Raw genomic sequence first — 26759 nt, 5'->3', positions numbered from 1 at the left:
GGTGAGATAACCCTGCCAGTAAGCACCATCGGGATGATCCAAGATACAAAGTTCTACGTGATCGAAGGGGACATGAGGTACAATGCCCTATTCACAAGGCTGTGGGTTCACAACATGAGGGCGATGCCCTCAACCTTACACTAGGTGCTGAAGTTACCTACGCCGGGAAGAGTCAAGACGGTCTACGGAGAGCAGCCAGCCGCAAAGGAAATGTTCGCAGTCGATGAGGTAATCCCGGTGCTCGTGGTTTCGACATCAAGGAACACGGAGCCGACCAAAAAGGAAGAAATTAAATAGCAATTACTGATTCCGGTCTCGACCGAGCCGGAGGAACGAGGAGTAGACGAGGAGGATGATTACGGAGTCCCGAGATCATTCATAAGTCCTGATGACATTGACGCCACCAAATCAACTATCGAAGAGTTGGAGCAAGTCATATTAATCGAACACCACCGGATCGAAAGGTATACATGGGCATGGAGTTTACCCCAAGCTCAAGAAAAAACTCATTGATTTTGCTTAAAGCTAACATAAATTATTTTGCTTAGTCTCATCTTGACATGACAAGGATCCCGCCGGAGGTAACCACTCATAAGCCGAGTATGGACCTAAAGTTCCATCCGGTTAATCAGAAAAGGGGATCGCAGTCTGAGGTCAAATATGCATTCATCAAGGACGAGGTATCTAAACTCCTTAAAATAGGATCCATTCGGGAGGTTAAGTACCCAGACTGGTTAGCTAATATAGTAGTAATGCCTAAAAAAGAGAATAAGCTAAGAATGTGTATAGATTACAAATATCTAAACAAGGCATGCCCCAAGGATTCTTTCCCTTTGCCTAACATCGATCGAATGATCGATGCGACGGCCGGGCATGAGATACTCAATTTTCTCGATGCCTATTCCGGGTACAACCAAATTCGGATGGACCCGGGCGATCAAGTAAAGACTTCTTTTATCACTAAGTTCGGCACCTATTGCTATAATGTAATGTCATTCGGATTAAAGAACGTCGGTGCCACCTATCAACTCCTAGTAAACGTGATGTTTGAAGAACAGATAGGGGAATCCATGGAAGTTTATATTGACGACATGTTATTCAAGTCCCTGCGAGAAGAAGACCATTTGAAATATTTGTAGGAGACCTTCGACATATTGAAAAAATACAATATGAAGTTGAACCCGGAGAAATACGCATTCGGGGTCGGATCGAGAAAGTTCCTCGGGTTCATGGTATCCAATCGAGGGATCAAGATCAATCCCAACAAAATCAAAGCCATAGAGGACATCACTGTGGTGGATAACGTCAAGGCCGTTGAAAGGCTAACCGGGCGTATAGCCATCCTTAGTCGGTTCATATCGAGGTCCTCGGACAAAAGCCATCGATTCTTCTCACTATTAAAGAAAAAGAATAACTTTTCTTGGACCCCAGAATGCGAGCAAGCTTTAGAAGAACTCAAATGATACCTATCGAGTCCGCCCCTGCTCCACACTCCAAAGGCGGACGAATATTTGTACCATTACTTGGCGGTTTCCGAGGTGGCGGTAAGTGGAGTTTTAGTCCAGGAGGAAGAAGGTACGCAATTTCATATTTACTATGTCAGTAGAACTCTAGGCGAGGCCGAAACAAGGTATTCTTACCTAGAAAAATTGGCATTCGCTTTGCTAAGCGACTCCAGAAAGCTAAAGCCATACTTTCAATGCCATCCCATATGTGTCATAATTTCTTACCCGCTGAGGAAAATTATGCACAAACTCGAGCTCTCGGTCCGGTTGGCCAAATGGACCGTTGAAATTAGCGAGTACGATATCGAGTATCGACCCCGAACCGCCATAAAATCTCAGATTTTGGCAGACTTCGTGACCGACTTTATGCCGGCCTTAATACTCGAGTCGAGAGGGAATTGTTGTTATCCTTGGGGACCACCTAGGGAATTTGGACCCTTTCTATGGGCAGGGCCTCGAACGCGAAGGGTTCCGGACTCGGCATCGTATTAAAACCACCCACGGGAAATGTAATTAGGCAATCTATTAGAACTGTGAAATTGACTAACAATGAGGCCGAGTATGAGGCTATGATTGCAGGTCTAGAATTGGCTAAAAGCCTTGGGGGCGAGGTGATTGAAGCCAAATGTGACTCCCTCCTCGTGGTGAACCAAGTTAACGGAACGTTCGAAGTAAAAGAAGAACGGATGCGAAGGTACTTGGACAAATTATAGGTAACGCTGCATTAATTCAGGGAATGGACCCTACACCACATACCCGAGATCAGAACAGCGAGACATATGATCTGGCTAACTTCTGGTCGTCCGTCGATGATGATGAATTCAGTTCGAGAATGGTAGTGTAGTTCATGAAATCGGTGATAGAAGAAGGCCATGCCGAAGTAAACTCAACAAGTCTAACTTAGGATTGGAGGAACAAGTATATTGATTACTTAAAGACCGAAAATTGCCTTCAGATCCCAAAGAATCGAAAGCCCTACGTACCAAGGCTGCTAGATTTAGCTTGGTCGAATGGGCACTGTTCAAGAGAACTTTCGATGGCCCGCTAGCCAGGTGCTTGGGACCGGGAGAGACTGAATATTCCCTGAGAGAAGTTTACGAGGGTACTTGCAGAAATCATTCGGGGACATAATCTTTGGTTCGAAAATTGATTAGGCACGGTTATTACTGGACCGAGATAGAGAAAGTTGTGAAGGACTTCGTACGGAAATGTGATGAATGCTAGAGACATGCCCCGATGATCCATCAACCGGGAGAAATGCTCCACTCGGTTTTGTCCCTGCGTCCATTTATGAAGTTGGGAATGGACATTGTCGGTCCCCTACCGTGGGTACCCGGTAAAGCTCAATTCATACTATTCATGACTGATTATTTTTTCAAATGGGTCGAGGCTCAAGCATTCGAAAAGTTATGGGAGAAAGAAATTATTGAGTTCATCTGGGACCATATAATATATCGATTTGGATTACCGGCCGAGGTCGTTTGTGATAATGCAAAATAATTCATCGGCAGCAAGGTAAGTAAACTTTTCGAAGATCACAAGATCAAGAAGATACTATCAACTCCTTATCACTCTAGTGGTAACGGACAGGCAAAATCAACAAACAAGACCATACTTCAAAACCTCAAAAAGAGGTTGACCGGTGTGAAAGAGAAATGGAAGGAGATCCTGCCCAAAGTCCTATGGGTATACCGTACGACTTCAAAATCTAGCATCGGGGCCACGCCATTTTCATTGGTCTACGGAGCCGAAGCCTTAATACCAGCCGAGGAGGGAGAACCAAGCCTTAATACCAGCCGAGGAGGGAGAACCAAGCCTTGGGTTCCAATATGCGACAGAAAAGCCAAACGGCAAGGCCATGATGACGAGCCTGGAACTATTGGATGAAAGGCGGGAGGTCGCCCTGGTCCGGTTTCCCGCCTAGAAACAACGAATAGAAAGGTATAACAACCAAAGATCCAGCCTCCAACACTTTCAAGTCGGGGACTTGGTGTTGAGGAAAGTAACATTACACACCAGGAACCCGAACGAGGGGAAGCTGGGACCGAACTTGGAAGGACCATATCGAGTTATCAGAATAACCGGCAAAGGCTCGTAAATCGTAAAAACACGAAGCGGGAAACAGCGTACAACTATCGAACAACTGGAATGTGGCACACTTAAAGCGGTACTACTACTAAGGTACGAACTCAATTACTCTTTAACCATGTTATAAACTAGACTAACATCTGCAGGTAAACGACCAAGGATGGATGTGACTATTAGGTATGAAATCACGTGTCGCACTCTTTTTTCCTTGAACCGATTTTGTCCCAAAATGGGTTTTGCGGCAAGGTTTTTAACGAGGCAACAGTAAAACGTGCTAACTTAGATTCGAAGACCGGTTTCAAACTGGAGTCAATAATCGTTCACTTCATATCAACAGTATCTGAGCCCTCACAAGTTTGATCTCGAATACTGGAGGCCATTACCCTCGGATTAAGGTTTTTAGCAAGGAAAAAAGAAAACTTTGTATACTAAAAGCTAAGGCTTGGTGGTTAGGATTCACTGTAAGGGCCAAACGGTCGTATGAACCGTGCTCACATAGTCCACTTTAGCCATGACACAAATTTTTATGTGATTTCGATCATGTACTTGGCACATTGAGATATGAAAGAAAATTCCGCTTTGCTATTACGTATTTTTTGCTTCTTCGATTCCGGATCCTAGAGCCCATGGGCTACTCCTACTCGGAGACTATCGAGTCCAAGGTATACCCCTACTCGGGGACTATCGAGCTCAAGGTCTATCCCTACTCGGGGACTATCGAGCCCTAGGGCTACCCCTACTCGGGGACTGTCGCCCGAAGAAAATTTTGACAGCCTGAGCTACCGATTCCTGGAGGCACCAAACCTATTAGGCGATGCTCAAATATAAAAGGCTACGGCCACCTTAAAAATGGCTCGGAGACGTCCGAAGCCCGTAACCAGAAAGTATGACCTTTACAAAAAAAATTCGAAACTTACTAAAGGGTTACCCTCGGCAAAAACATTGTCTAAAAACACTTAAGCATCTTGAGAACCTACCAGTCTCATCGAGGGTCCAAAGCCACGAGGAAACAAAGTTGCATCGAAGTCGGGCTTCGTTGAACTTCCGAAAAATGAATACCCCGGAACTACATCTAATTTTATGTTAAGGCACCAAAAATAATACACGAATGAAAGATGCTGGAAAAGTAAAGACACGATATTGCCAGAAAGGAAAATTTTCATATATATATTCCAAAATGTATTTACAAAGGCCCAATAAAACGGCATCAATATGAACAAAAAATAAATATACATAAGGAAAACCAAAAACTGAAAAAGTACTAAGGCATCTACGTCTAGTCTTCACCGGGGACTAACTCGTCGCCAGAACCTTCGGAGCCCTCAGATCCCTCAGAGCCCTCGGAACCCTCAAGCTTATAGAGCTCTTTTGCCTCAACCTCGAGCTTCTTAGCTTACTCAATCTCGGCCTATAGGTCGAACCCTTGGGCATGGATCTCTTCGAGGGTCTCTCTTCGGGACAGCTGCTTCACATATTCAACATTTGTCTTTAGGTGAGTCTCGGCTGCCTCCACATCAGCCTTGTAGTGGGCCACCATTTCCTTGGCATCAGTAAAGGTTCTATCTAATTTGGACCTCGGTGCCTCATATTCTCTTCCGAGGGCATCCCGTTTTGTGACGGCCAAGCTCAATCGTGCTCGGAGATCATCATTCAGCTGAGATCACTTATCAGCTTTGTTCTTCGCCACCCAAAGTTGGTTCTTAACCAATGCTAACTCCGCCTTTGCAATTTCCTTCTCTGAAGTCAGCAGGTCCATCCTGCCCTTCCGCTCTTCCGCCATGGCCTTGACCTCGTTCATCTCGGCTCAGAGCTGGTCGATCAGGTCAATCTTCTGTTGGACCTGCAAAGTTGTGTTGTTAGTCACCAAGACTAGCTCCTCATTTTTAGCTTCAAAGACCTTTACCTTTTCAACCAGGTCGGCATGTTCCCGCTTAAGGTCGAGGCCTTCTTCTGAGCTTTTTCCAGCTCGGCCTGGAGAATCGGGAGGTCTTTAAGGCCTCGTCATGTTGCTCGTTGAGAAGCCTGTATATGTCCTTCTTCAGGACCTGCTCTTTAAGCTCAAACTCGAGCTTGCTGATTTCCAAGCGGTACTGGAGGAAGCTTTCATGGTGAAGCACTGAGACCTGTAAAACAACAAAAGTAGTAAGAGACATCAAAACTTAAGTAGAATTCATAAATAGGTGTAAAAGTGTTGGCGTCTTACCCGGTTTAGCTCCTGTTGTGCCTCGTTGAAAAGACTTGACGTGCCCACCTCGTTCATCTTTGCCTGGTCCTTCTCGGTCACCAGGTATTGGAGGTAGCTGGCTACGCCCACCGGAGCATACAGGACCCAAGCATCCTCCGGGACTGCAAGAACGATCATTCTCTTGTGCCCATGGTCCACACTCGGTGCGGGAAATTGCTTCACCAGTTTTGGGCTCGAACTCGGCCCGCCAGCTCCCGAAGGCTTCGGGATCTCCAGGTGGCCCAGCCCGAAATAATCCTCCAGTGTGGACATGTCCATGCCGTCAAAAAAGGATTTAAGGGGATCATCCGAACCCTGCACTCCCTCACTTGACTTTTGTTTGCCCGCTTGGGCCTCTTCGAGCATGGACTCATTATAGGAGGGCATCTCTACGATGTCAATGACACCGGTCGCCTCCTTCGGGACGGAAGCATCTTCCTGGGAGGTCACAACCTCCATCTCCCCCTCAGGTTCCCGAGCATGAAGGGGATCAGCCTCGTGGCCCCCTTTCTCTGTCGTTATCTGATCCCCAGTGGGGGGCGATCCATGGGCAACGAAGATGTCATCTTCTTCGGGCTCATACCTGAGCTGGTAGAGATAGCCAAGGTCCGGTGCCCTGGACTTGGTATTCTTCTTGGGCTTCCGGGTCCGGGTGGCCGCCCTCTTCTTCCTCTTCCCCTCGGGGTCCGAGGCACCCGTCGACATTCTCTTTTTTTCTTCTCCTCCTTCATGGCAACACCAGACTGTCCCGAGACTGAGGGCTCAGCAGGAAAAGGCGGATCCTCGTCCTCATCAAGCGGCCTAAGTTTAGTGGTCTTAGGTAGACCTGTAAGAAAAAAGGAAAAGTTAGCACTATATAAGTTAAAAGCATGATTGTAAAAATTTGAGGAAAGAACCTCACCCTGAGAACGGGCCTCCCATTTTCCCTTCGAAAGCTTGCGCCATGCGCGCTCGGAGTAAGGCATCTGCTTACAAATCCCCTCGATCCAATCCTTGAATCGGGGGGTTGCATCTGGAAATTGGACAACGGCTGCACGACCACAAACACAAGCGATGAGAAAAAGAAATAAAAAGGAAGAAATACCCAAGAAAGACAATACTTACGGGATGTGTTCCACTCCTCGGGGAACGGCATAAACTCGGGGGGAATCAGGTCTTCGGTTTTCACCCGAACGAACCGCCCCTGCCAACCTCGGTCTCGGTCCTCGTCAATGCTCAAGAAAGGAGCCTTGCTTGCTAGGCGGACGAGCTTGATCAGTCCCCCTCGAAAGATTCGAGGACTGTACAAGAGGAGTAGGTGGTCGAGGGTGCACCGGGGAGACTCGGTGTTGTTTACAAAGTAGCGCAAGAGGATCACAATCCTACAGAAGAATGGGTGAATTTGCCCAAGGTACACCTCGTATCACTTGAAGAAAGCAAGAACTATGGGATCCACATGGGCGAGCATGAAGGGGTAAGTGTAAACACTCAGATACCCCTTCACGTGAGTAGTTATATCGTCATTGGGCTCGGGGACTACCACGTCCTTGCCCTCCCACTTACAGTCCGCTCGGACTACGGGTAGTGTTTCTTCGGTGACAAAGCATATGTATCTTGATGCTCCCTTACCCCGGTCTTGTTGGCTAGAGGCCTTCTCGACCTTGAAGTCATCCCCGATAGAGCAGTCCCCAGGTATGAAGCTTTTCATAGAGGGCTCTGGAGCCACCTCGGCATCTGCGGTCGGGTGGGAAGATGAAGGGGCAGTCTGCTGAGGCAATGACTTGGAAGATTTAGCCATAGTGATATGGGAAAATATGAAGATTTGAAGGGAAGTATGAAGATTCGAAGGAAAAACATGAAGGTTTGAAGAAAAAAGTATGAAGGTTTGAAGGTTGGATGAAGATATGAAGATTTGGGTTGGAAATCCAAGAAAAAATATGAAGGTTTGAAGATCAAAGATGAAGATATAAAGGTTCAAGAAGCAAGATATGAGGATTCGGAAAAGTTAAAAGCTGTTAGAAAATTCGAAGGTAAAAGCTAGGATTGGAAAGTGTAAGAAATGCAAAAGGTCGAAGCTTTTATAGGGGGAAAACAGTCAATGCGTGACATTTCACATTCAAACGCAGCCAGCCGATGACTGACACATGTCCGAAGTCAGAACAACGTGATTGACGAGACGTTTCAGCTTATCTATCACCTCGGTTGTAACGTACGAAGGAAGGAACCGAGGTTCATATATCGTTTCCCATCGTTTCGGCAAACCTACTCTCTGGAATCAATCCACATATCCTTAAAACCGCATACAAATTTAATTGTTATCTGTTTTAAGGGTAAACATGTAAGTCTTTTACATACTGGTCACTCATATATATTTTTCAGGCACCGGTAATTTTCTAATCTTTCAGATTATTAAGTTTATTTTGTAATGGAGCGCATGAAAGTCGTTGAGTCGATATAGTTAAATAAACTTGCAAGATGTAAGCTCTAATCTAGTGGTGGCAATGGGCGGGTTGATAATGGGTCAAATAAAATATGAGTCACACCCCAACTCAGCCCATATTTATGCGGGTCAAAACGGGTTGGGTGACTAATGGGTTGGGTAAAAAACAGATTGACCCATTTTATACATGAGTGAGAACTCATTCTATTTTCAGTGAAGAATGGATCACTCAATAAGAGATATAAGAACTTTTGTAGTGAATAGAAGAACTTGAAACACAAACTTACGTCAAAAGCTCGTTTCAATTGCTGAAATTTACTTTCGAAATTATATACACTCCAAGATTAAAAATACTCTTCCCAGCATAAGATTTACCGATTTGTATCCAAAACTTAGTTTGCAGCGTACATGTATAACTGATAGATTTAAAGGATAAGTATTTTCACAATATAATTTATAACATCATCATAAAATAATCTTATAAAAATTGTAAACTGCATAATTATGGAATTTATCGTAACAAGATAAAAGCATAGAAATATAAACTGGCAAAACACTTGTGATGAACATTTTGTATTCTTTATAAAATTGCTTTATTGGAGATAAGGTTGAAATGAATGGAAATATGGATACCCAGACTTTTGCTTTGTGAGGTCAACGAGAAATTACAAACAAGGAAACAATCATACATGGGTAAACAAATACCGCATTTAACCCACATCCAACCCGTTTTTACCCATTTTATTGTGGGTCAAAAACGGGTTAGCCCATATTAACCCATATTTAAAGTGGGCGGGTTGAATATGGGTTTATCACGGGCGGGTTGGACGGATCAAGTAATTATGGGTTAAAATTGCCACCACTACTCTAATCTTATTTGTGGCAAAAGATATGGTGACCACCGAGCCTCAATGGCACCCATGAGATACTTAAAGATGAATTGTGTAGCTTTGTGACGAAACTTAAAAGGAATATCTGTTGAGAAATATGAATCAAGAGCACAAAAGATTTAGGTCTGAAATACGTTACATTATGTTTTTGTGAAAGTAATATTTGATCTTTCTCCTTAGCGAGATTGTTATGATATAGAATGCAAATAGTTTTAATGGATATGGCCATATAACAAGACTAATTTTGGATAATCTCAGATACCTCCCTTTAGGTTTCGCTCCATCACACTGACCTCCCTCGTGGTTTATGATATAACGTCTATCTCCCTTATTTTAATTTCGTAACAATTCTTATACCCTATTTATTATTAATATAAAATCTTACAATTTGACTAATTAGCCATTTTTAATATTAGACTCTTTTATTTAATTTTATTAAATATATGTAGCCCCTATTGAAGACAAGAAACGGGAAGCGATGCTTAGGTGGTTTTGACATGCGAGGAGGACCCTAGTGTGGAGGTGTGAGAGGTTGATATTGGAGGGCCTACGGAGAGGTAGACCGAAGAAGGACTTGGCGCAGCTTCAGCTGACCGAGGACATGAACCTTGATAGGAAGGTGTGGAGGTCAAGGATTAGGGTAGTAGGGTAGGTGGTCTAGATTGTTCATACCGGCAATATTAGTACGCACTCTCGCATTCTGTTGGTAGTAGGTTTCTATGACTAACCGTCATTTTCTTTCAGTTTGGTCATCTTATTACCGTGTTGTTTTTTATGCTGCTTTTACATTGCTTTTTGGTGATGTCCCTTCTTGTCTATTTTTTATTATGTTATATTTAATAGAACTTTCCTGAGCCGAGGGTCTATTGGAAACAACATCTCTATCTTCACAAGGTAGGGGTAAGGTCTGCGTGCACACTACCCTCCCCAAACGTGGGATAATACTGGGTATGTTGTTGTTGTATCTTATTCAACCAATTCTTTAAGAATTCAACATTAAACACATTCTTCAGTATCTAGCATAAAATGCTAGGTCCTCAGACTCACGCCAGAAGGTAAATCTTTCTACTCTTTCTTCTATTTCTAGTAATACAAAACACAAAAACTTCAAAGAGAGCAAAAAATTCACATAGGTGATATCCATAAATTTCAGTGAACTATTGAAGCTATCAGTGTGATTGATCAGACAAGTACCAAGGGCTTTCGGTAGACTCTCTTTCATTTCCGGATTAAACTGTAGGAATGGGATTTAGTATGAAATGAAAAAAATCAACTTGGATAGAAGAGAATAGGGATAGAGGATGCATATTAGGGATTGACCCAACTATTCGGGATTGAGGCATAGTTGATTAATTGATTGATATATTTCTAGTATACAAACTCATTGATCTGCGGTGCTGACATTGTTTACGGATAATATGATCTAGAGGTAATGAGGTACTTACTATGCCATTTCTCAACATTTATGTACAATATCTATGCAAAGTGTAGCCTCCACCGATCAGGTTCATTTTTTTCAACAACCTCCACTGGCAGGCTCGATGGAGCTTAGCAGACCATTGCCTCTTAGCTGCGTGCAATGCTCTTCTGCATCAACTTGAGCACAGATTATCACCACCGCAAGACCATTGTAATGCGCCTCTTGCATGATATTAACAGCATTGTCGACCGTCATCCCTGGTATAACCTTCATGAGTACTTGAACTACATACTCCCTCTTGTTGAAGTTGTCATTGTGCAGCATCACACGATAGGGCGGGGAAATCTTCCTTGATTTTCTGCAAAAGGAAGACACAGGTTATAGTACTAATAGATTGTCAATCATTGCATGTTCTTTGTACATTAAGTTTTATTAATCATTGCATTTCACCCAGAAGGTAAAGCAATACAACCAGATACCTACATGCAGTTCTCTTGATATGCAGCTCTCATCAGCAGGAAAGTTTTTTATTTTAAATAAATAACGCAATGTAATCATCAACAGGAAAGTTTCTGGTCTGCTTTGGGATCTGAGCCATATTCAACTCTTATATAACTTATCCATGAGAAATAAACAGTAAATACAGCCTCTGTGCTTAGTGTGAGATATATTGGTCTTCTTGCCTAAAGGAAAATTCTACGGTGCTCCCTAAAGAAAATACTCCAGATTTGTGTTTGTAGATAGATTGTTCATCTTTACAGAAACAACCATTATTTGGAAACTGTTGCTCTGTTTCTTCTCTCCACCTAAACACCCTTGAATTTAGAGATGGCAAACGGTGCGGGGCGGTGCGGGTGCGGGGCGGGTTCTACCTTAACCCGCAAAATTTCAACCCGCCCCGCCCCGCATTGCATTTTTACCCACATCCACCCACCCCGCATCCACACCCGCGTTACCCGCCCCGCAAAATTTTCCTCTTCTTTTTTTTTTCCAATTTGTCTTATTTTTATTTTTGTCTTTTCAGTTATGTTTATATATGTCATTGCTAATGTAAAAGTTTCTATCAGAATCCAGTGGCAAACCAAGGAAGTCATATTTTAAATACGCATAACTAGGGAGTTCTAATATACAATTCAGATTGTACAATGTAATGAGATCAAATACCTGAACTTAGCTTAAAACAAATTAACTATATAGTTAAAAGTGAGACTTTGGAGCAGTAAATAAAATATAAAACAAGCAGCTCTTCTTCCCAGTGATGCAATTGGCAGAAGCATACATATTTACAATAAACTGAATAGACGTCTACTATGAATCAATTTAAAAAACTAAATCTATTTGAGACTACAATGATCCAATTCATAGGAGAACGGAATTATAAGTCCAATACTGGAAAAAAAATATCTCTTGGTTGAATATTAGTGATCGATAGTTGAAAAGTTGTACTTATTCGAAAATTTTAAATCTTAACCCGCACCCGCACCCGCACCCGCACCCGCAAAAAACTAAATTTGTTGTTATGTTGACCCGCCCCGCCCCGCACCCGCACCGCCACATTGCCATCCCTACTTGAATTGCTGCCAATTTTGTTTCTTTCTCCTCTTTGTTCCCTTCCCATCTTCCTCTTTATCCCTGTTGTACAGCTTACTTACACATCACCTTAACAACAAGCAAGCAATATTTGAGTAACGTACAACTCTAAGAGCCCCGCACATGTCTATATTGCTTAAAGATCACATGATTGTTCAGGGAGTTGAAAATTCATTTTTCCATTTTAAAAATTTAAGGGTTCTTTTGATTGGAGTCGCGACTCCTGACAGATAATCACATGAACTGTGGTTTTTTAAACGGGGGAAATTAGGACTCTGGAATTGATTAGGTTGTCACTGTGTAAGGTGGCAAAACATGTGACTGGTGTTGGTTAAAATAGGTTACTAGAGGGGAAGGCTGGATGCTGTGGTGGCTGGGATTTTACAGTCCATTTTGCTTGGGGGTATGCCAGTTTGCAAAGACAATATAAAGAGGATGGAGAGCAAAGCATGAAAAGTCTTCTTCTAGATTTGGTGAGAAAGGACGCAATGCCCTAATATATATGACAAAAAATAACTGACCAGTCATATCTATAGAAAACATTTCAGGGAGTTTTTGCTTTTACTTTTTAATAAGGGAAATGTAGTCGCAGGAAAGGAAATAGTAACAGGTCTGCTAAACAAGAATATAACAACTAATGAATGAACAAACACATGTGGATGTATATATGGATGCGACCCCAACATGATCAGCATGTATGCATGCTTGCTTTCATCAACCGTACATAAAGAAGAGAGAAGAAGTTCTTTTCCTTTTCTCTTTGGAGAAGGGTTAGGAAGAGAGAGGGGATGTTCTTCTGAAGTTACAAGATTGGAGTTAGTATTACTTAACTTCAATTAATGACTAACTCTAAAGTGCTCTTATGACCGATAATTTATTTCGTTGTCTACATTATGGGCACGGTTCCACTCAACTTTGCTTTTCAGGAAGAATAAAAAGAGAAGAACAAACTGTTATCCATTGTGTGAAGTAGTTGAGATGTCTCCTGGCAGAAACCACATCAATGTGAAAGAGAAGACTAAAAAATTTTGGACTCATGAAAGAACAATAAAGCCTTTGTAACCTGAGTTCATTGTAACAACACATACTTCACATTTGAGGAATCCATACCTCAAGTCGAATTCAGATTCACGCCCAGGAGTTGTTTTCTCTATAACAGGCTTCTCCAACAACCCACCACCTTTGCCTACTCCTGCTATAGGCATTGCCATTAATGTGTTCCGATTTGTCCATTGTTTTTGACGAGGTTTCGTATCTCCTGTATCACATAACCCGCAGATAGTTCAATCTTATGCCAAGTTACAAACATATGTGAGTCAAAATTCATGAAGAGCACAATGGTGATTCATCAGTTCTCCATCTTATATACACCTACTCTAATCATCTATACATTAGATACAAATTAATTTCCTACTGAGTGAATTGATACTCTTAAAAAATATTTGTTACATCCATGATATCTCGAAATCAATACATTTCTGTTAGACCAACTACGTACTTTACTAGTTTCAAATGGAAGAACGTTCAACATTTTCTAAAAGAATTACTGACTAGGTAACGATGATCGACTAGCCAGAGATGCCGATAAACAATCAGCCCTTCAACTTGGACTTTCATGCTTCTCTCACATATTTCAGACCTTTCTAGTAAAAAAAGAGTCCCATTTATTCCCTAGTAAAAGTTCAAAGTTCAATTTTACTCTTTATTGAAGTTGTTATGAATGTCTCAGGAAGATGAATATCATCAAGAGTCCTATCCCCGTCCACCCCCACCCCCTAGGCCCCTACCCCGAGCTCCCAATTGACACTCTCTTTTCCAGTATTGCCGTATTGGAGTGTCTACTGGTACTTTAGGGTATTCACTATATATCGGGGTTTTTAAATCCAATTCAGACAGTAACTTTTTCTCTCCTTTTTCACTCTAAAGTTAAGAATCCACGAACTCCACCTCAGGAAAACAAGAATAATCCACAAATTTTCAAACAAAAACAGTCCAGGAACATTCAAGAAAACTAACTACGTCAATTAGAATTGCCACAATTATTGGAAAGAACGAGCAATTCTTGGTGAAACAACAATAATGATTCAACAATCAAACAATTACCATACTTTAGAGAGAGAAAGATGGGTGGTTTACCAGGTTTTGGTTGAAAGATTTGATGGGGAGAAAGAGCAACTCGGCCGCAAATGGCTGTCTCCATTACCATAACTCCTCTCTCTCTATCTCTCTGTTTTTCTCACCACCAACCACACAGCACCACTACTAATACTACTGACTTCTGATTTTATAATCTACCACAAATTTCTTCTCTTTTTCTTTTTCACCTGATAGTTTGTATAATAACTGCTAAATAAGAAAGAAAATTAAATGAGTGGTCGGTACTATAACAGCCGATCAAGATTCAAGTCCTTCACACATATGGAAAGTAGACACGTATCGGCTAGGTGAAATCAGCACCCTTCTTTATCTTATTTAGTCAATGCCCTTTTAAAAATATGCCCACGCTTCAATTCTTTTTTATATTGGTGTCACATAATATCTCCTCTCTTTCAACTTATCATTGTGTTCATATTTAAAAACTGACTTAATCGAACGAATCGAACCATATCATACCGATTTTTAAGTTTTTTTAATAAAATCATAGATTTTATATAAATTTATAACTATATCGATAATTAGGGTATATTTTAAATTTTATGAAAATAAACCGAAAATATACTGAACTATACCGAATAAATTTACATGTGAAAAATATATTTATATATTAGGTTTAAAATTAATAAAGCATTAAAAAATTTCTTGGGTCTTGAAATTATGAAAACAGTTACAAGTTAATAGGTATTTAAACTCAAAATCCTAATTTTCAAATCTATTATGTTACTCCTATTGAAACTAAATCATTTCCAGCATATTCACTAGCAAGACACAAGGTGTTCCAGTGATTATCAGTAGCAAAGTACAATGTAGATGAGATTGTTGTTAACAGGATGGACGGTTTGAAACTCTCTCAGCGCACGTTAGCCTAAAAGTACGCCGCCATAGGGAGGAGAGCAAAAACTGCGATTCCGACTGTGAATTTGAGTGCGACCAACGCAGGGAAGGGTGGGAACCAAGGCGGTGACCATGTGTGATGACCCAAAATATCATCTTTAAATTTAATAATTAATTATGTGATCTAAGCACTATTTATCATTACTTGACTTGCGTGTGCAGTCCGTAAAAAATTTTCCGGAAAGTTTTCAGGTGAAAAATTGATTAAAATGTGAATTAGATGTTTAAAACATAATTGAGTTGACTTTGGTCAACATTTTGAGCAAACGGACTCGGATCAGTATTTTGACAGTTCCGGTAGGTCCGTATCGTGAATTGGGACTTGGGCGTATGCCCGGAATCAAATTCTGAGGTCCTGTCACAACCCCAAATTTCCTCCGTAGGATGTCGTGATGGCACCTAGTCTCTAAGACTAGGTAAGCCTATCAATGCGAAATAATAATAAATATCTGAAATAAATAAACTACAATTCAAACAATTTCAACTCCCAAAATCCGGTAGAAATAAGTCACAAGCTTCTAAGAATTTATTCTCAATGTCTCTATATGTCAAGGTCTAAATAAAATATAAGGAAGCAACATAAAATGATAGAAGGGGACTCCGGAGTCTGCGGATGCTGGCAGATATACCTCGAAGTCTCCGTGTGCAAGTAACTCACTTAGTCTAGGCTGGTAAAATGTACCTGGATCTGCACAAAAAGATGTGCAGAAGCGTAGTATACTCACCACAGCGGTACCCAGTAAGCGCCAAGCCTAACCTCGGTAGAGTAGTGACGAGGTCAGGCGAGGCCCTACTGGAATATAATAATGGCATGGTAAAATGTTTATCAATGTAGTAAAATAAAATGACATTGGAAATGAATCAAATAGCATGTTACATTTAATGACATCAAATAATTACAAATAATATCTCGTGGAATCAAAACAGAATTTCCTTCAACTTTATGAAAATCACAACAATTAATCGAAAGCAACTATGGCTATAAATCAATATCAACAAGGGCACTCCCGAGGTACCGCCTCGTAGTCCCAAATCATAAATAAATTTACAATATCTCATTTTCTTATATCACCGCGGGAGCCTTCATAATTTATTTAAAGAAAATATTTTTTTCCCGAAATAGCATCCCGCGTTTTAGCCACCCTTATCACACCGCATGACTTCTAGTAGTTCCCCTACTAGCCACGCGTATCAAGCCACCCTCATCTCACCGCATGCGTTTCAACACCCAGACCTTATACCACCGCATGCGTATCAATATCACAATATATCACAATTTGCACCTCAAGTGCTCAAATAATTTAACTTGCCAAAATAATTCAACAATATTTTTTCACAATAAAGAGCTCACGTCTCATGCCAAAATAAATCATCAATAATAGTTTTCCACAATAAAGAGCTCACGGCTCCCTCACAATGAGTATAAAAATATTCAGGAGTAAATAATTTAGGAAAATAATATTTCAAAATCTTTACTACGTTGCTTCAATATCAAGTTTAAAAATGTCAAATACTTCATATTAATAATATTTAATTTGAAGAAAATCAACCTTCAAATAATGCACAGAATAAAAGAAACCAAGTTTCAACTAAACAGGTAAAACAATTAGTAAGAAAAGATCAAACAAATTTGAAGTATATATCTCAGATCAATGATGAATAATATAACAAGATAAAATAATTTAATAAATGCGCAACAGTGATCTACACAATTTAAAAATATAATCTTTCGCAATTTAGCCCATGTACGCACTCGTCACCTCGTGCACACGGCTTTTAACACATTTCAATAATCACATCAATACCAATCCTAGGGGAAATTTCCTCCACACAAGGTTAGACAAGTCATTTACCTCGACTTGCTCCAATTTAATCAAGTATTATGCTTTTTTCTCGATTTTCTGACTCCGATCGACTCGTATCTAGTCATAATTAATTCGATACAGTCAACAAAAATTATAGTAATCAATTTCATAAGAAAATATTATATTTTCATTAAAATTCGAAATTAGCTCAAAATTTGCCCGTGGGGCCCACATCTCGGAATCCGACGAAACTTACAAAATCCGATAACCCATTCAATTACGAGTCCACCCATACCAATTTTACAAAAATCCGATAACAACTCGACCTCCAAATCTTAAATTTTCGTTTTTGGAAGATTTTGCAAAAATCTTGATTTTTCTTCCATAAATTCACGGATTCATGATGTAAATGAGTATGTAATCATGAAATATAATCAATATAGAATAAGGAACACTTACCCCAATGTTTTCCCGTGAAAATTGCCCAAAAATCGCCCAAGAACCGTGCTCCAAAAATCCAAAATGAAATGAATGAAATGACCATTTTTGGTCCTTAAGTTTCTGCCAATCCGTCACTAAAAGTTCATTTTCCGTCACTAAAAGTCCACTAGAAACTACTCTACCAGCCTTCCTTCAATTGATCATAACTTGATGTACAAATGTTCAAATGATATATGGTTTAACTTTCTGGAAAGTATAATCCAATGACTACAACTTTTATGTTTTGAAAATGTTCTTATTCCTTATGAATTGCGAGATATAAGCTTCCAAAGTCGGCTCCACGCATCAGAAATTTCTGGCGAAACTGCTCTACCAGCCTTCATTCAATCCGTCATAACTTTCTGTACAAATGCCCAAATAATAAATGGTTTAACTTTCTGGAAACTATAATCAAACGACTACAACTTTAATGTTTTGAAAATGTTCTGATTCCTTATGAATTGAGAGATATAAGCTTCCAAAGTTAGCTCCACGCACAAAATTTCTGCAACAGAAATTTCCAGCACTCTTTGCCCGAAATCCATTCTGTTTACCTTCCGAAATCCACCCGAGACCTTCGGGACCTTAACTAATTATTCCAACATGTCCCAAAATACCATACAAACTTAGTCGAGGCTTCAAACTATATCAAACAACATCAAAACGACGAATCGCACCTCAAATCAAAAATCAATGAACTTTGAACTTTCAAATTCTATATCTTGTGTCGAAACACATCAAATTAATTCGGAATGACTTCAAATTTTGCACACAAGTCATAAATGACATAACTGAGCTATGAAAATTTTCAGAATCGGATTTCAATCCCGATATCAAAAAGTCAACCCCTCGGTCAAACTTCCCAAAAATTCAACGTTCGGCATTTCAAGCCTAATTCCACTACGGACTTCCAAATAAAATTCTGATCACGCTCCTAAATCCAAAATCACCATACGGAGCTGTTGGAATCATCAAAATTCTATTCCGGGGTCGTTTGCACATAATTTGACATCCGGTCACTATTTGAACTAAAACTTTTAATTTTTCATCAAAATTCCATTTCTCGGGCTAGGGACCTCGGAATTTGATTCCGGACATACGCCTAAGTCCCAAATCACGATACTGACCTACCAAAATTGTTAAAATACTGATCCGAGTCTGTTTGCTCAAACTGTTGACCAAAGTCAACTCAGTTGAGTTTTAAAGCTCTAATTCACATTTTAATTCATTTTTCACCTGAAAACTTTCCGAAATATTTTTACGGACTGCACACTCAAGTCGAGTAATGGTAAATAGTACTTAAATTATATAATTAATCATGCTCAAACTGTTTTCCAAAGTCAACTCAGTTGAGTTTTAAAGCTCTAATTCACATTTTAATTCATTTTTCACCTGAAAACTTTCCGAAATATTTTTACGGACTGCACACTCAAGTCGAGTAATGGTAAATAGTACTTAAATTATATAATTAATCATTAAATTTAAAGATGACATTTTGGGTCATTACAGGTCCCTAACCCGAGATATGGAATTTTGATGAAAAATTTAAAGTTTAAGTTCAAATAGTGATCGGATGTCGAATTATGTGCAAATGACCCCGGAATAGAATTTTGATGATTCCAACATCTCTGTATGGTGATTTTGGACTTAGGAGCGTGATCGAAATTTTATTTGAAAGTCCGTAGTGGAATTAGGCTTGAAATGCCGAAAGTTGAATTTTTGGGAAGTTTGACCGAGGGGTTGACTTTTTGATATCGGGGTCGAAATCCGATTCTGAAAATTTTCATAGCCCCGTTATGTCATTTATAACTTGTGTACAAAATTTGAGGTCAAGTGGACTGGATTTGATAGGTTCCGATGTTGTTTGTAGAAAGTGAAAGTTCAAAATTCATAGATTTTGATTTGAGGTGTGATTAGTCGTTTTGATATTGTTTGATGTGGTTTGAAATCTCGTCTAAGTTTGTATTGTATTTTGGGACATATTGGAATAATTGGTTAAGGTCCTGAAGGTTTCGGGTGAAATTCGGAAGGTAAACGGAATGGATTTCGGACAAAGAAGGTTGCTGAAATTTGCAGAAATTTCGCCAGAAATTTCTGGTGTGTGAAGCCAACTTTGGAAGCTTATATCTCTTAATTCATAAAGAATCGGAAAATTATCAAAACATGAAAGTTATAGTCGTTTGTTTCTAGTTTCCAGATTGACTTCGTACAGCCCAATCTAGACAGAAGAGTTATACGAATCGGAAGGTTCGTGATGTTGCATTCATGGTTGGTGAGCGGGTATTGCTCCGGGTTTCGCCTATGAAGGGTATGATGAGGTTCGAGAAGAAGGACAATTTGAGCCCTAGGTATATTGGGCCTTTTGAGATTCTTGAGAGAGTTGGAGAGGTGGCTTACAGACTTGCACTACCACCTAGTCTTTCTGCGGTTCATCCGGTATTCCATGTTTCTATGCTTCGGAAATATCACGGCGATCCGTCTCATGTGTTAGACTTCAGTTCGGTTCAGTTGGACAAGGATCTATCTTATGTTGAGGAACCAATGGCTATTTTAGATAGGCAGGTTCGAAAGCTGAGGTCAAAGAACATTGCTTCCGTGAAGGTTCAGTGGAGGGGTCATCCGGTCGAGGAGGCGACTTGGGAGGTCGAGCATGATATACGCAGCTGTTATCCACACTTATTCACCATCTCGGGTACTTTTTCTAACTCCGTTCGAGGACGAACGTTTGTTTTAGAGGTGGAGAATGTGATGACCCAAAATGCCATCTTTAAATTTAATGATTAATTATGTGATCTAAGCACTATTTACCATTACTCGACTTGCGTGTGCAGTCCATATAAAATTTTCCAGAAAGTTTTTAGTTGAAAAATTGATTAAAATGTGAATTAGATGTTTAAAACATAACTGAGTTGACTGTGGTCAACATTTTGAGCAAACGGACTCGGATCAGTATTTTGACAGTTTCGGTAGGTCCGTATTGTGAATTGGGACTTAGGCGTATGCCCGGAATCAAATTCCGAGATCCCTAGCCCGAGATATGGAATTTTGATTAAAAAATTAAAGTTTAAGTTTAAATAGTGACCGGATGTCGAATTATGTGCAAATGACTCCGGAATAGAATTTTGATAATTCCAACAGCTCCGTAGGGTGATTTTGGACGTAGGAGCGTGATCGAATTTTATTTGGAAGTCCGTAGTGGAATTAGGCTTGAAATGCCGAAAGTTGAATTTTTGGAAAGTTTAACCGATGGGTTGACTTTTTGATATCGGGGTCAAAATTCGATTCTTAAAATTTTCATAGCTCCGTTATGTCATTTATAACTTGCGTGCAAAATTTGAGGTCAATTGGACTGGATTTGATAGGTTCCGGTGTTGTTTGTAGAAATTGAAAGTTCAAAGTTCATAGATTTTGATTTGAGGTGCAATTAGTCGTTTTGATGTTGTTTGATGTGGTTTGAAGCCTCGACTAAGTTTGTATTGTATTTTGGGACATGTTGGAATAATTGGTTAAGGTCCTGAAGGTCTAGGGTGGAATTCGGAAGGTAAACGGAATGGATTTCGGACAAAGAAGGTTGCTGGAAATTTGCAGAAATTTCGCCAGAAATTTGTAGAAATTTTTGGTGTGTGGAGCCAACTTTGGAAGCTTTTAGCTCTTAATTCATAAAGAATCAGAAAATTGGCAACACATGAAAGTTGTAGTCGTTTGTTTCTAATTTCCAGAAAGTTAAACCATTCATTATTTGGACATTGGTACAGAAAGTTATGATAGATTGAATGAAGGCTGGTAGAGCAGTTTCGCCGGAAATTCTGATGCATGGAGCCTACTTTGGAAGCTTATATCTCTCAATTCATAAGGAATCAGAAAAGTTGCAAAACAGAAAAGTTGTAGTCGGTTGATTCTAATTTTCAGAAAGTTAAACCATTTATAATTTGGACATTTGTACATAAAGTTATGATCAATTGAAGGAAGGCTGGTAGAGCAGTTTTTGGTGGACTTTTAGTGACGAAAAATATACTTTTAGTGACGAAAAATGGACTTTTAGTGACGGATTGGGAGAAACTTAAGGACCAAAAATGGTCATTTCATTCATTTCGATTTGGATTTTTGGAGCACGGTTCTTGGGCGATTTTCACAGGAAAACATTGAGGTAAATGTTCCTTATCCTTTATTGATTATATTTCATGATATCATACTCATTTACATCATGAATCCGTGAATTTATGGAAGAAAAATCAAGATTTTTGCAAAATCTTCCAAAAATAAAAATTTAAGATTTGTAGGTCGAGTTGTTATCGAATTTTGGTAAAATTGGTATGGGTGGACTCGTAATTAAATGGGTTATCGGATTTTGTAAGTTTCGCCGGATTCCGAGATGTGGGCCCCACGAGCAAATTTTGAGCTAATTTCGGATTTTAATGAAAATATAATATTTTCTTATGAAATTGATTACTATAATTTTTGATGACTGTATCGAATTAATTATGACTAGATACGAGTCGATCGGAGTCGAAAAATCGAGGAAAAAGCATAATACTTGGTTAAATTGGAGCAAGTCGAGGTAAGTGACTTGTCTAACCTTGTTTGGGGGAAATTTCTCCTAGAATTGATATTAATGTGATTATTGAAATGTGTTGAAAGTCGTGTACACGAGGTGACGAGTATGTACACGGGCTAAATGTGAAAGATTATATTTTTAAATTGTGTAGATCATTGTTGCGCATTTATTAAATTATTTTATCTTGTTATATTCTTCATCATTGATCTGTGATATATATTTTAAATTTGTTTGCCTTTTTCCTGCTAATTGTTTTACCTGTTTAATTGAAACTTGATTTCTTTCATACTGTGCATTATTTGAAGGTTGATTTTCTTTAAATTAAATATTATTAATATAAAGTATTTGACATTTTTAATTTTGATATTGAAGCAACGTATTAAAAATTTGGAATATTATTTTCCTGAATTATTTATTCTTGAATATTTTCGTGAGATTTTTTTTCGTGGAAAATTGAAATATTGGGCACTTGGGGTGCAAATTGTGATATATTGTGATATTGATACGCATGCGGTGGTATAAGGTCTGGGTGTTGAAACGCATGCGATGAGATAAGGGTGGCTTGATACGCGTGGCTAGTAGGGGTGACTACTAGAAGTCATGCGGTGTGATAAGGGTGGCTAAAACGCGGGATGCTATTTCGGAAAAAAAATATTTTCTTTAAATAAATTGTGAAGGCTCCCGCGGTGATATAAGGAAATGAGATATTGTGAAATTATTTATAATTTGGGACTACGAGGCGGTACCTCGGTAGTGCCCTTGTTAATATTGATTTATGGCCATAGTTGCCTTCGATTAATTGTTGTGATTTTCATAAAGTTGAAGGAAATTCTGTTTTGATTCCACGAGATATTATTTGCAATTATTTGGTGTCATTAAATGTGACATACTATTTGATTCATTTCCAGTGTCATTTTATTTTACTATATTGTTAAACATTTTACCATTCCATTATTATATTCCAGTAGGGCCTCACCTGACCTCGTCACTACTCTACCGAGGTTAGGCTTGGCACTTACTGGGTACCGCTGTAGTGTACTCATACTACGCTTCTGCACATCTTTTTGTGCAGATCCAGGTACATCTTACCAGCCTAGACGTCAGTGAGTTACCTGCGTACGGAGACTTCGAGGTATATCTGCCAGCGTCCGCAGACTCCGGAGTCCCCTTCTATCATTTTATGTTGCCTCCTTATATTTTATTTAGACCTTGATATATAGAGACATTGAGAATAAATTGTTAGAAGCTTGTGATTTATTTCTACCGAGTTTTGAGAGTTGAAATTGTTTGAATTGTAGTTTATTTATTTCAGATATTTATTATTATTCCGCATTGTTAGGCTTACCTAGTTTTAGAGACTAGGTGTCATCACGACATCCTACGGAGGGAATTTGGGGTTGTGACAAGTTGGTATCAGAGCACTAGGTTTATAGGTGTTATGAGTCACAAGCAGGTTTAGTAGAGTCTTGCGGATCGGTACGGAGACGTCTGTACTTATCTTCGAGAGGCTATGGAACTGTTAGGAAATATTCACTTATTTGACTCCTTATCGTGCGACATTGATTTAGCTTGAAACATATATCTTATATTCCTTTGTATCCACTCGTATATGACATTGTGCACTCGGTATCTGTTGTGCGTCGACGGTTCGTGATGCCGTAGATGGACTATGAGGGAGCCAGAGATGCTCAAACATTGCGTCAACGTGTGGTTCCGACTGAAGATGCGGGCGTATTGAGAGATCACCTAGTTAATCATGCAGGGGTGCAACAGACGTTGGCGTCTAGTTGATTTATACAAGCTGTGAAGGTTATTATTATGGATCATCGGACGTTGTGACTTATGACTTCGCGCCGAGTAGGGGGAGTCCACTACCAATGGATGGATTGTGGGGTCATGTATTATATTAGTTTTGGCCTGAAATGTATATATGTGGTACTGAAAGGTTCCCTAAAATTTACACATATTTAAGACCTGAGATTTTGTAGAGGATAAGGTTGGGACTTGCGGTATGTCCGCCTCCTTAATAATCCTATACTCCAATACCAAAAGAGTTATAGAAACAACTCTAAATTTGTAGAAGGTCTACTCAGCGTGGGCGTCACTGTTGCGGATTTTGGGGTGCTTCGGAGTAAGTACACTTGTTGACGAGAGTCTGGACTATGCGGTTCGTGACAAGATTTGTCTGTATGGAGCTCTACTTTTGTGATCGTTGTGTATAAATAGGGGTAAGGGTTACCCCAAAGAAGATTCGAAGAGTATGTTAAGAAATTGGTCGGCTCAACAGTGTAGAGTTAGTATAACAAAAGAAGAAATTCGCCTTGGGAGAGATAATTCTCCACTGGTGTTCGTGGCAAGCCTATGAAGAGAGCAGACCAGCCAATGCAACACCGCCCACTTGGCTCAGTTCTCAGAAATGCTTTTGAAAGAGTTTGTTTTCTGGACTCTCCGTAATGCGTGGCGCATAGGGTTTGAACGGTTGCGTCATGTCACCATTGACGATGTCAGAATATGCCATCAAGTTCAATAAGTTAGCCCGTCATACTCCTACTTTGATTCCTACAGCTAGAGGGCGAGTCCATAAACTCATTAAAGGACTCAATTATGATCGTAAAATTTTATACGACTCGGGAGCTACAAGCTGATACTTCATTTCTGCTAGTTGTACAAATTGCCAAGATATTAGAATGTGTTCGGGGTGAGGAAAAAAAGGAAACTAAGGAGACCAAGACGTCTCGAGGTTCAGGGGGATTCAGTGGATTCTACTCTGTAAGTATAAATCATTATGTAGGGGGCTCGGGCAGTCGGCCAGCCCAGTCCGCACATCGGATTACTCGGGGTGCTCCAGTAAGTTCTTTTAATGCACCACCGATATGAGTTCCTACAATGGTTATTCCAGTTATCTGGCACAGACTCAATATGGGCAGCCTAACTCGCAAAGGGGTTGTTATGAATACGGTGATACTAGGCACATCATGAGAAAAATTGTCAAAAACTTGGGAGAGACTTATTTCATCAAATCACTCAGGCTACGTGTCCCATTGTAGTTACTACACCACCCACACGACCTGTTAGGGGTGGAGGACAGACGGGTAGAAGGCGTCCTAGAGGTGGAGACCCAGTCGCTGATATATTTATTTTACGGTATTGCGGAGGTCGCTACATCAGATGGTGTCGTTACAGGTACGACCTCGATTTAATATAAAGGAATAATTTTCTTAACTTGATTCGGTTCTCAATATCGAAACGAGTCCTCCTATTGTGCTCCACTTATGAGTGAGCTTCATAATTCTATAATCTACTTATGTGCTTACCCCTGTTGGGAGATTTTATGGAGATAACTACGCCTATCATTTTGTGTTGGTCACTAATAAGAGCTGCGAGGCTAAATGTGGCTTTCTGTTACTCATTTCGGTAAATTTTGATGTAAATTCTGAATAATTAATTACAAATTATGAATTATATGCCCTACCAGTGTGGGGTTCATTATGTGTTGTGATTTGGTGTAACCGAAATTATTTAAAAGGAGAAAATGGAAATTTTCAATTGGCACAATGTGCATATTACTTGTGATTCAGAACTGAGGACAAGATCCTCACATTTTTATATAAATTGATATGTTTAAACCGGGCTGCGAGCTGCGGTGGAAGTTATATAAGGACGAGATACTTGTGAGAAAAATTCTTGTGTTTAAGTTCTCCATTGTGAAATTAAATTTATACTATAGTACTAATAGAGAGTCATTCATGTTAGGCTTAGTTGAAAATTCTTATATGAAATTCTCTATGCATAGTTGTCAAATTTATGTTGTATTTATTGAGTTTTAACATACGAGATAGGTTCCCGCCCAGGTGTCGTTAAATGTGACTCATTAATTCGGATAAATAATTTTGAGGTCTTCATGCCTCGTGTCTCGTTATCAGTATTGTGAAAGTTTGAAATGAGATTTTTGTTAACATGAAGTTAATTGACGATTCTGTAATTGATTATGAACAACTATTAAGACCAGATTGACCCAGAAGGGTGCTCCGTTCAGATGGACCGAGGAATGTGAGGAGAGCTTCCAAAAGCTCAAGACAGCTTTGACTACAGCCCCAATGTTGGTATTACCTACAGGTTCAGGGTCTTATACTGTGTATTGTGATGGGTTGCGTATTGGTCTCGGCGCAGTGTTGATGTAAGACGGTAGGGTGATTGCCTACGCGTCCCGACAGTTAAAAGTGCATGAGAAGAATTATCATGTACATGACCTGGAGTTAGCAGCTATTGTTCATGCCTTAAAAATTTGGCGGCATTATTTGTACGGTGTCCATTGTGAGATCTACACCGATCACCAGAGTTTACAGTATCTGTTTAAACAGAAGGATCTTAACTTGCGGCAGCGGAGGTGGTTGGAGTTGCTTAAGGATTATGATATCACCATTCTCTATCATCTTGGGAAGGACAATGTGGTGGCCGATGCCTTGAGTCGTAAGGCGGAGAGTTTGGGCAGCTTAGCATATTTACCGGTAGCAGAGAGACCTTTGGCCTTGGATGTTCAGGCCTTGGCCAACCAGTTTGTTAAATTGGATGTTTCCGAGCCGAGTCGAGTTTTAGCTTGCGTGCTTTCTCAGTCTTCTCTTTATGATCGTATCAGGGAACGCCAGTATGATGATCCCCATCTACTTGTCCTTAAGGATACAGTTCAGCACGGTGATGCCAAGGAAGTCACTATTGGAGATGACGATGTATT

At 40.0% G+C, this 26759-nt stretch overlaps 2 protein-coding genes across 3 annotated transcripts; both read right to left on the bottom strand.

Moving 5' to 3' along the window:
• Nucleotides 1-4735: 4735 nt before the first annotated feature.
• LOC107786686 (uncharacterized) lies at nucleotides 4736-6847 on the bottom strand. Of its 2 annotated transcripts, XM_016608205.2 has the most exons (4): nucleotides 6719-6847; nucleotides 5797-6643; nucleotides 5497-5716; nucleotides 4736-5433 (listed from the first exon to the last, which is right to left on the bottom strand). In XM_016608205.2, exons 2-3 carry the CDS (start codon nucleotides 6520-6522, stop codon nucleotides 5525-5527), a joined length of 918 nt encoding a protein of 305 aa, XP_016463691.1. In that variant the 5' UTR covers nucleotides 6523-6643; nucleotides 6719-6847; the 3' UTR covers nucleotides 4736-5433; nucleotides 5497-5524. The 2 variants fall into 2 exon arrangements, with proteins under 2 accessions (XP_016463691.1, XP_075107485.1); XM_075251384.1 differs by having other exon boundaries at nucleotides 4736-5716.
• A 3613-nt stretch (nucleotides 6848-10460) lies between these two features.
• Nucleotides 10461-14466, bottom strand: LOC107786689 (ATP-dependent Clp protease adapter protein CLPS1, chloroplastic-like). Its single transcript, XM_016608209.2, has 3 exons — nucleotides 14273-14466; nucleotides 13247-13394; nucleotides 10461-10904 (listed from the first exon to the last, which is right to left on the bottom strand). The coding sequence occupies exons 1-3, from the start codon at nucleotides 14340-14342 to the stop codon at nucleotides 10643-10645; spliced, it is 480 nt and encodes a 159-aa protein (XP_016463695.1). The 5' UTR covers nucleotides 14343-14466; the 3' UTR covers nucleotides 10461-10642.
• Nucleotides 14467-26759: the final 12293 nt, after the last annotated feature.

This window comes from Nicotiana tabacum, chromosome 4 (assembly GCF_000715075.1).
Source record: "Nicotiana tabacum cultivar K326 chromosome 4, ASM71507v2, whole genome shotgun sequence".
NCBI classification, from domain to species: Eukaryota; Viridiplantae; Streptophyta; class Magnoliopsida; order Solanales; family Solanaceae; genus Nicotiana; species Nicotiana tabacum.
This window is presented reverse-complemented; position numbering and strand designations above follow the sequence as displayed.